Below are 9,570 nucleotides of genomic sequence, written 5' to 3'. Positions count from 1 at the left end.
TAATTCAAGGCTTCATAGCTGTCAAATATACCGCAAGAATGATGAGAAAAGTATGGTCATGTGCAGAATACAGTTAGCATATGATCAAGTCATTACAGGAACCTTTGGCAGGGGTTTGAGTGTGTACTTGAGGGTCTTCAGTGCAGCAACGCTTCAGTTTTCAACTACAAGGGAAAGTTGGCAGCTGTTCTTCTGACATCAAGGAGCTCTGTTCTCCCTGGTCCCTCTTTGAGATTCTACAGGAAGTCTTCAAATTGCATCAAAGCAATTAAGTTGCAAACATGCCATGATATATTCTATAAGAAATATGCGTAAATGTAGAGTAGTGCAATGCTAAAAAATTGAGGATGCAGCTTTTACTTCCTGAAGCTTAAATCTAATGATGAAATCACAAAGATTAGCTAGAATGGCCTTCAATCTGTTTAGGCTGATCATAAACTTCAAGCTTTCTCATCAAAAGATTTCAACTTGAACCTTGAAGAGGTTTGCGAGGTAATGCAAATCCTTTTAATCAGGATAGACATTCATACATCCCAAAGAAATTACAAAGTTAATACATGCTTCAGAAAGAGAACAATGATTTTGCAAGTATCTGCATCATAATATTATTATGATACACTGCAATATCCACCATCAAAAGGATATGGTCGAAGTCTGGAGGCAACAACTAGCTTAAAAGCTCTCAGTTACATGATGCTGCCACATTTTTTAACATAAAGGTCCGGGAAGGGCTTGCATCTTTCCAAGCAGCAAACTGAACTTCATGCAGTATATACTTCTGCAAGGAGGCATTAATGATCATAGTCCCAATTCTGCAAAGAATTATCAAATACAACAATGATTTGTCTTTCAAATTTTTGTCTAATTCCTATGTAGAAAGTGGGAAGAGGAAGTGCAGGAAAGGCAACCACAGGTGACCCCCTACTTACTTGTCAGGGAATGGCCTCTTTGAGTATCAGTTCTTTTTTCAAGAAGCATGTTTGAATTACAGAAATTCATTCCAGTTTATCAAAGGTCTACAGGGACATATGAAAACATTTACAATGAACACAAAGTGCAACGTACCTAGAATATCTTGTCGCATAGGGTAAATATGAAAATATCAGAAGTGGAGTAGAGCATAAGAGATGGATTATGCTGCAAGTACATAACTAAAGAAGCTATTCCAGAGATAGAATGCAGTCAATTGTACTCCATGAGGACAACATACAAGGGGAAGAGATATTAGAAACCACTTTAAACTAGTTGTCTTTTCCTTTTTCAGAAAAATGATTATTCAGTATGTATTGCTTCCTTTCTGTTCATTATTACCTACTGGAACTCGTGAGAGTTTGTATTGAATAAAAGGAGCTTCTAGGCTTTGCCTTATCCCTTCAATTTCTCATTTCCTACATTCAATCCACAATTTCTTCCTGTTTCATCTTTCTGGTCTTGTTTAACATGTATTATTATATATAAAAGCAAACAAGTATTTTTAAGAAAGTTGGGTGAAGAGAGTTACAAAGAAGTAGGGGGGAGGGATGGGTTTGGTGGTTTGAAGGAAGGGAGTGTAAGTGAGGAGTCTCAGGTTCCAGTCCTCCCACTTACACTAAAAAAAAAAAAAAGCAGATAATTGAATTCACCCAAGGCGATTGAAGATTTCATTGAACTTCATATGCTATGGAAGCATACATATGAAATTCGATATGACAAAATGTGTGCAACTAAGTATTAAGGTATCAATAATCAAAAACATGTAACAATGATAACATGGCTCTTACCAAGTATCCTCTCAACTTAAGCTCAAAAGAAGTCAGCCAACTCTGGATATGAAACAACTGTTGACATCTATAGGACCTAAGATCAATTGACCTAGTTCTCCAATAGTCAAGATGTTGAATTACTTTTCAACCAATAATAAGACAACATGATTAGATATTTTCACTTGTATAATTAAGCTTGATCCAATTGATACATCATATGGTTTAAGCGGGTTAAATGCTAGAAAGAAGTCCATTTTCTATTCTAAAGGACTCCAACTAAAAGTCACTTCAAAGATTCCAATATTGCTAGGATGGCCTTCAACTAAAGTTCACTTCAATGGTTCCAATATTACTAGGATGGCCTTCAATAATAATGTTGCGATCACCAAAAAATTCATCACAAGTAAAAAGATCAAATAGCTCGTGAAGATTACCAATGGGGCAGCAGTTCAATTAATGGAGAGGGGATAAAAAGTAAAACGATAGGGGTGTCATCATGAACAAATATTCATATAGTACAGATAAGAAGCAATTTCCTAAGAGTTTACTATAACTTGTGAATCTTTGCATTTTATTGTACTGTGCTAACTGTTCAATTAAGACTTCACTACAATTCTGGCATAAGTGAAAGCTCAAATCTTGGTGCTCCGGATAATTGTCAAGAGAACATAAAAAGCCAATGAATTGCAACATGCCAAATGAAAAATAATTTACCTTCAAAGAAATTGCGAGTGCGTAACTGATCATAGAATCAGTTCATCATCAACATCCTTGAATTATGAGCAACATTGGACCAATCATCTTCTCTCCTGTAGTGTCATCGATGCAGGCAGTTTTTGATTTCTGCCATAAAGGGCGAGATAGGTAGCCCTTTTCCAGCAATGGCTGAAGCTAGGGAGAGCACAATGAGATGTATTCCCTGGATAGGGAGAGCACAATTCTACAGCTCACAGATACAACAGATTGGGATAAAATTAGGGCACTCCCAAACTTCTTCTAAAACGGTGAAAATTGTTTTATATTATATCTTAGAAAAGAAACAAAAAATTGTAAAGCGTGGACAAAGAAAACTATTAGCAAGTTTAAGAACAGTGACAATTATAGATGGCTAGCAACACAATGAAGGTTTTCTTTCTCCATCAGCATATATCAATTGAAGAAACGTGTAGAAGAAAGGCCAAAGAATTAGCCTTCCATTTATTCATAATACAGAATTCCTATTGTATTATACCAAAAGATTAAACACAGGAAGCCAGTATGTGAAAAAACCTGAAAGCACTCAAAGAGAGTAAAAATGGTAAGGAGGAAAAAGAAAAGGTACCTTAATTCAAAGAGATGATGGAGATCTTGTAATTTTGGGGATCCCTCACACTTCCAGTGTCTCCACGAAGGGACTAATTCTTGATCAACTATTATGGAGGGATGTCTATAAGCTTGAGCCAGTGATTTCCTTTCTCCAATTCCATCCTTGGTTTCAGTCCAAGATTTCCAGTGTAGTGAGAGAGGTGGGCAGCCCCTATTCTGGTAAGGACTTGAGTGTAGTACATGATTTTTATCTTTTGAAGAAAAAAGTGAGGTATCAAAGACCTGAATAGTTTAGCATTTTCAAATTCTTAAGGCTCCACCATCCGAGAGATTCAAGTGTGCAAGGCAGCAACCAGTCCTCCTCTGGAAACAACTCTACCTCATAGCTATCACAAATGGTTCGAGTGTGTGAGAGGGAGTCTCCCACTTTCTTTGGTGATCCATGAGCTTTTCACAATAGGAGGACTTAAGAGAACGTAGGCCAGAGGGCAAAGCACCATCAGCAAAGCTCTCAAATTCAGGACAAATGTCTAGTCTTAGATACCAAGGAGTTGGGATGGGGCATTGTACCTGTTCAAGCAGTAACTTAAGCTTCTGGCACTTGATGAGAGTAAGCTGCTACAGATTAGGAGTTGAAAATCCACCCCCTGCAAAAGAATAGATCAAGAAACTATTATTAGCATGATTAATGATGACTGTCAAATGAAGAAAGGTACTCATCATAGGTTATAATCTCTGTGCGTAGAAGGACCTTGTATAGTTCAAAACTTACACAACATTCAGACAAACTCAGATAAGGATGAAATCAAGCCAAAAATGTCAACTTAAATATGCATTCTTGCTATTTCAATGTTTTTTTTTCCTTTTTACCGGTTCCTATAATGTCAAAATCAAATTACTGAACTCTTCATTAATGCAGAATTATAAATAAATAAATGTCTAGTTAGCAATGGTGCCTTTGAAATTCCTATTACTCTCATGTCTAAATCGGTGATAAAATTCCCAACCAACATAGAGCACCCAAATTTAGACTATATTTTGAAGAGGCCATGACAATTCTAGATCTAAAAAACTTTACCTTAATGCGATAATGATAGCATTATGTTGTGGCCCGACAGACATATATCCATGACAGGTTCCAACTTGTGATATTCTAGTTGATGGTTTCCATACTGGTCTATTTGCTATATGAAAAATCAAGGAAGCTAAAGATATATGGTGGTAACCTGTATCTCACGACAAAAACTAGTTCAATTAACCAGAAAACCTCAAATTAAAAATGACGTATGCAAAAAAAAAAATTCTAGAATAGTTTAAAATAGGTGTAATAGATATGGAAGCATTGAGCTTGGAGAAATCTTAGAAAAGCTGTTGTGTAGTAGCTTAATGATACACAAAGAAATAAAGGAAAATCAGGAATTAACAAAAAAGGGGGGGAAAAATCTACAAAGATGTCATCAAGAACAAATCCTAATATAGATTGGGTATGTAACAGTTTCCCCAATTGGAGTTGACTAAAACTTGTGAAATATTTGCATTTCATTGTCCTGTGAAGTGCTCAAAACATTTTTAAGGGTTACCGTAATTATGGCATAGAGGAAGAACAGATTTTGATGTCAGGGAAACATACCGAAATGCCAACAAACCAAAAATTAAAAATAATAATTTAAACTAAAAGTGCATGACTAATCACAGCGTAAGTTTATCATTGAGATCCTTGAAATATGAGCTACCTTGTCCCAATCTTCTTTCTTTTTCTACTCCACAAATAACGTCAGCAACTCTGCAATGGCCCCCATTCTACTAATCCACCACAAAAATAATGTCAGCAACTCTGCACTGGCCCATTTTGCAATGGTAGAAGATAGAGCAACGATGGTCCTCAGAGTACTAAGAAAGGTGTATGGGAGAGAGTAATCCATATCCTGGCAGATACATCAAATTTTGACAAAATTAGAGCACTTTATAATTGCTCCTTAGAAGAAGCAAATTGTGTTTTATTATAGTTTAAAGCAAAATTAAAGAATTATAAAATAAGCACATTAGGAAGTCTACAATGCAGTTGGTGGCCTACTTGATTGGAATCTACAATGCAGAAATTAAGCAAAAGCATGGACTCTCAGTTAAAAAACAAGTTGAAAAAGTAAAAGAAGTGATGAAATCTGCAGCTAGAAAGTAGTATATTATGAGATTGTTGCATCAGGAAAGACCACTATCTCAATTGTCCTTTCAGCACATCCTAATTAGTCACAACAAGCAATTCGAATTGCAATCACAACAAAAGATGCATTAATTAGTTGTGATTTTGCCTTTCGAGGCTTCAGAGTATTCTGAGAGAATAAAAAATATGAAGAGAAGGAAAAAATTGAAAAACAAAGAAGTACCTTTAATTATATGAATCGATGATGATGAGGGTCTTGTAACTCTGGAAGGCAAGTCCTCAGCAGCAACCAGCGTCACCGTCAAGGAATTGGCTGCCAATCGACTACTACGCAGGGGATGCGGGCAACCTTGTGCCAGTCTTGTCCTTTCTCCCACTCTAACCTTGGTTTCAGCAGTGGACAGGCCCAGATATGTAGTTTGGTGAGGGAGGTGGGCAGTCCCGCTTCCGGTAGGGACTGGAGTCGAGGGCAATGAATGATGCCTAGCTCTTCAAGAGAGGTGAGGCGTCGAAGACCCGAATAGTTTAGCACTTTCAGATTCTTAAGGAAGCTCAACTTGAGTGTTCGAAGCGTGCAAGGCAACAGCCAATCCTCCTCTGGAAACGACTCTTCATCACTACCAGAAATCTCCAAGTGCGTGAAAAAGTGGAGTTTCTCCAAACCCCACTCTCTCCTACGACTCATGAGCTTCTTGCAATTATGGATGACAAGGGATTGTAGGCTGGAGGGCAAACCCCCTTCCGGGAAGCACTCAATTTCGGGACAAGTGTTTAAATGCAGATGTCGAAGAGATGGGAGGAGGGATTTCATCTGTTTCGGCAGTGACGTGAGCCTCGTGATGCCAATCCTCGTTAGATTGGGGGCTGCCAATCCTCTCTCTGAAAAAGACACCATTAGATCATCCCAGCCGGAGACGACTAAGGATTGAAGTGACGTCATCACACGAGTAGTGGTAGTAGTTATACCACTCTGATTCTCAATACTCGTGCAGTACCTAATTGTAAGATGTTTTAGCATAGGGAACGAGGCAAGCCACTCGGCTTTGACTTTGAGGTCACAACCGCTTAATGTCAAGTACTCCAAGGCCCCACCACCCTCCAATTCCAAATTGCAATGCCAGTACTCCAGTGATTTAAATGAGGCAGGCAGTCTACTCACGTGCGAGGGTGAGAGAGACCGACAATCACTAATCGTCAGTTTCTCAAGTCGGGATAATTGGTTGAGCTGTAGGGGCAGCTCTTCCAAATTTTCTAGCTTTGAAATATTCAATTCCTCAAGCCTGGATAATTGGTTGAGCTGTAGGGGCAACTCTTTCAAATTTTCTAGCTCTGAAATCTTCAATTGACGAAGAGATGAAAAATTTTGTTGATTCTCTCCATTCAGGATGCTCAATTGACCATTGGGACGCACAAGATTGCCGCAGCCAGATATCTCAAGGCTTTGCAGTGATGGAAATTGTTGGGGAAGTTCTCCAATCAGTTTGGGACAATCAATTATACTGAGTTCTTCAAGTCTATTGAAGACTTCACCTTCTGGTATATGCCATCTCTTCCACTCTGGCAACTTCTCGAATCTCAACTTTTTCAGAGATATGAATGGTTTGGTTGCACTGACATCTCCATAGAAATCCTGTGTCAAGACTGATATATGATGCATTCCAAAAATTTCAACTGATTGCAAGAACCTTAGCTGCCCAAGTGCAGGCAAGGAGTAACAATATCCACAATTAGAAAGACTCAGCGATTCCAAACGGCTTAACGAAGAGTTGCCTAGCCACTTTGGAAATCTTGTCCCGCCATACCCTATGATCTTGAGATGCTTTATGCTTGAATGAGGTTGTAAATTATCAAGCACATCTCTCACAGCTTGTGAATCATTGACAGCACCGTTCCACTCCAAAGTTAACTCTTCAAGGTGTTCCTTGCCCTTTAGATTCGCCGTCGTGCATCTCCACCAATTGGAAACATTTTCTAGCTTTGAAATGTGAGCCTACCACGAGCTTAGGAAGGTTGCCAATCCTCAATCATTGAACGCACTGGCCTTGCCTACTATAAAATTAGTCAAACGTCGAAGCTTTCTCAGTCTACCCATATACAGTGGCATTTTTTTCAATGGAGTTCCACTGATATCCAGGCAAGACAAGTTAATTAACTTCACCAAACTTACCGGCAACTTTGCAAGTGTCTTACAATCTGACAACAACAATGTTTGGAGGTTATATAAGGTGCAGATGCACTCCGGTAGGGTTTTCAAAAGAGTAGAAGAGAGATTCAGAAAACGAAGGTGTTTCAAATCACTAATTGAGTCGGGCAACTTATGGATTTCATAGGACAACAACGACAGAAACCTTAAGGACCTGAATTTGGGCAACATTTCATGCAAAAATTTGTGGCTCAATTTTTTTTGGTAATGTAGTTTACATAATGGTAAAAATGTTCTCAAGTTCTTGGTCTCCCTCAAGAGTTCAAATTTATTAAATGTGTCATAAAAACTAGGATGGTATGAAAAGTAACTTATGCTGCCTATTTTACCATGTTCCAGGTCAGTATCTTCCAGCCTGGAACAGTACCTTCCAGAAACAGCGCTAGCCAAGTCATTGACAAGGTCGTGCATCAAAAACAAACCGTCGGTTGACTGCTCAAGTAAGGACCGAAACCTCAACTCACGTAAGTACTCTTCACCGATTTGTTCAATTCCTCTGTTTTCTCCAGGAGGCTCCAAAAGGTCATTTGCTTGCCATAAATGAATTATTTCCTCTTTGCTAAACTTGTAACCCTTATGAAATATAGCACAACAGGCAAAGCACCTTTTAAGATGAGATGGAAGATCACTGTAGCTCAATCTTAACGCTGGCAGGATGCCATCTTTTTCGACTGTCTGAGTCCATATGTCACTTGATAAAATACCTTCCCACTCTTCGATATTTGTTTTTGATCTCAAGGAACCTGCAATTGTTTTCACCGCCAAAGGCAGCCCTTTACACTTCTTCACAATTTTCTTTCCTATCTTTCTATGCTCTGGACTTTGATTTCCAACATACTTTTCAAATAAGGACCAACGATATTTCTTCGGTATCACACCCAATTCATGGATAGACTCTTCTTTAGCCATCATCATTGCAATGTCCTTATGACGGGTTGTCACAATGATCGTACTTCCTTGCAATCCACCTTTGAACAGCACCTTTAATTTATCCCAGTCATGAAAGTCCCGATTCCAATAATCGTCTAAAACAAGAAGAAACTTTTTGCCAGTTAGCCCCAATTGTAGCTGCACTTGAAGGGAATCCAAATTCTTGCTCGCACCAGAAAGTCGAATATCGAACCCCTCAAGGAGTTCTTTTGTTATCCTGGTAGTATTATAATCTTCTGATACGCAAACCCATGCTTTTGTAGAAAATTGTTCTTGCACCCTCTCATCATTGTAAACCAATTGAGCAAGAGTGGTCTTACCAATTCCCCCAAGGCCAACTAATGGAATCACACTGTCATTGACTCCATTTGCACTCTCAGATAGCAGCATATCAATTATCTTCTCTTTATCAGCATCTCTACCATACACAGTGGTCTCGTCAACCAAAGAAGTAGAAGGTGTTTGACAGGATTGCCTTTTTTGTTCAACAAATCGCAAATTCATGCCGTCAATTTGTTGTTTGAACCAGTCTAGTTTATCAACCATTTTTTCCATCTCTTGCATCTTCTTCTTAAGGAAATCATTACAGGAAGATGAGCTGTAAGTGGAAGCACTTACCTGACTGGTTGAGCCATGGTATTCAGCTTCTTCAACCTTCAGTCGTAGTGCCTCAGTGTTGATCTCATCAAGCAAGTCATCTGCCTCGTAAATAGTGTCATGAAGCTTATCCATCCATCCTTTGACAGATCGGTTTCCTGTTTGCTTGTTCTCTGCATCATTAAGCACACCTCCAACTATTTGTAAGTTCAGTTTGAGTTTCTCGAGGAGTTCTTCATCATTCTTTCTTGCCCGAAATAGATTCACTAACTCTTTTGTAGCCATCCTATCAAATACAACTTGAAGGAAAGCCGAGAGGACTGAGCTTCCCACAGCTAAAGCAACAGCCATATCCCCTAGGCGCAGGTCAGGAAAGAAAAAAGCTTGCAGCCTGAAACAAGAAAGAAAAAACAGCCCCACAAATAATGTAGGCTTCTTAATGCAGTTGGGGGCTTAATCTTTTGACCCCAGAACGGATAGAACACACAAGTACCTCGAAGGTACAAATTGAAATAGTTGAAAAGTAATGAGTGAGAGAAGTAGATTTAACAAAAAGAAAAGATTGCAGCAGGAAAAGTTTAGCTGGCTTAGTTTGCACGTCACAGGAAGTTTCTACTTCACAATTTCACAGA

At 38.8% G+C, this 9,570-nt stretch overlaps 1 protein-coding gene and 1 long non-coding RNA gene across 2 annotated transcripts in view; both read right to left on the bottom strand.

The window, feature by feature from the left end:
• Nucleotides 1-428: 428 nt before the first annotated feature.
• Nucleotides 429-6,078, bottom strand: LOC113755464. The gene is made up of 6 exons (XR_003465650.1): nucleotides 5,432-6,078; nucleotides 4,781-4,972; nucleotides 3,618-3,694; nucleotides 3,064-3,512; nucleotides 2,457-2,682; nucleotides 429-812 (listed from the first exon to the last, which is right to left on the bottom strand). It is a non-coding gene; the product is annotated as an uncharacterized LOC113755464 (long non-coding RNA).
• Nucleotides 6,079-6,185: 107 nt separating this feature from the next.
• The window catches only part of LOC113755463 (putative disease resistance RPP13-like protein 1), an 11,657-nt gene continuing 8,272 nt past the window's right edge, over nucleotides 6,186-9,570 (bottom strand). Inside the window, exons 2-4 of the mRNA XM_027299469.1 lie at nucleotides 7,376-9,329; nucleotides 6,368-7,198; nucleotides 6,186-6,203 (exon numbers count right to left, since the gene is read on the bottom strand). Coding sequence (XP_027155270.1) covers nucleotides 6,186-6,203; nucleotides 6,368-7,198; nucleotides 7,376-9,329 — 2,803 coding nt within the window. The remainder of the gene's footprint in view (nucleotides 6,204-6,367; nucleotides 7,199-7,375; nucleotides 9,330-9,570) is intronic.

The sequence above is a fragment of the Coffea eugenioides genome, unplaced genomic scaffold (assembly GCF_003713205.1).
Source record: "Coffea eugenioides isolate CCC68of unplaced genomic scaffold, Ceug_1.0 ScVebR1_14;HRSCAF=71, whole genome shotgun sequence".
NCBI lineage: Eukaryota > Viridiplantae > Streptophyta > Magnoliopsida > Gentianales > Rubiaceae > Coffea > Coffea eugenioides.
Note: the sequence above shows the minus strand (reverse complement) of the source record. Positions and strands in the feature narration are given on the sequence as shown.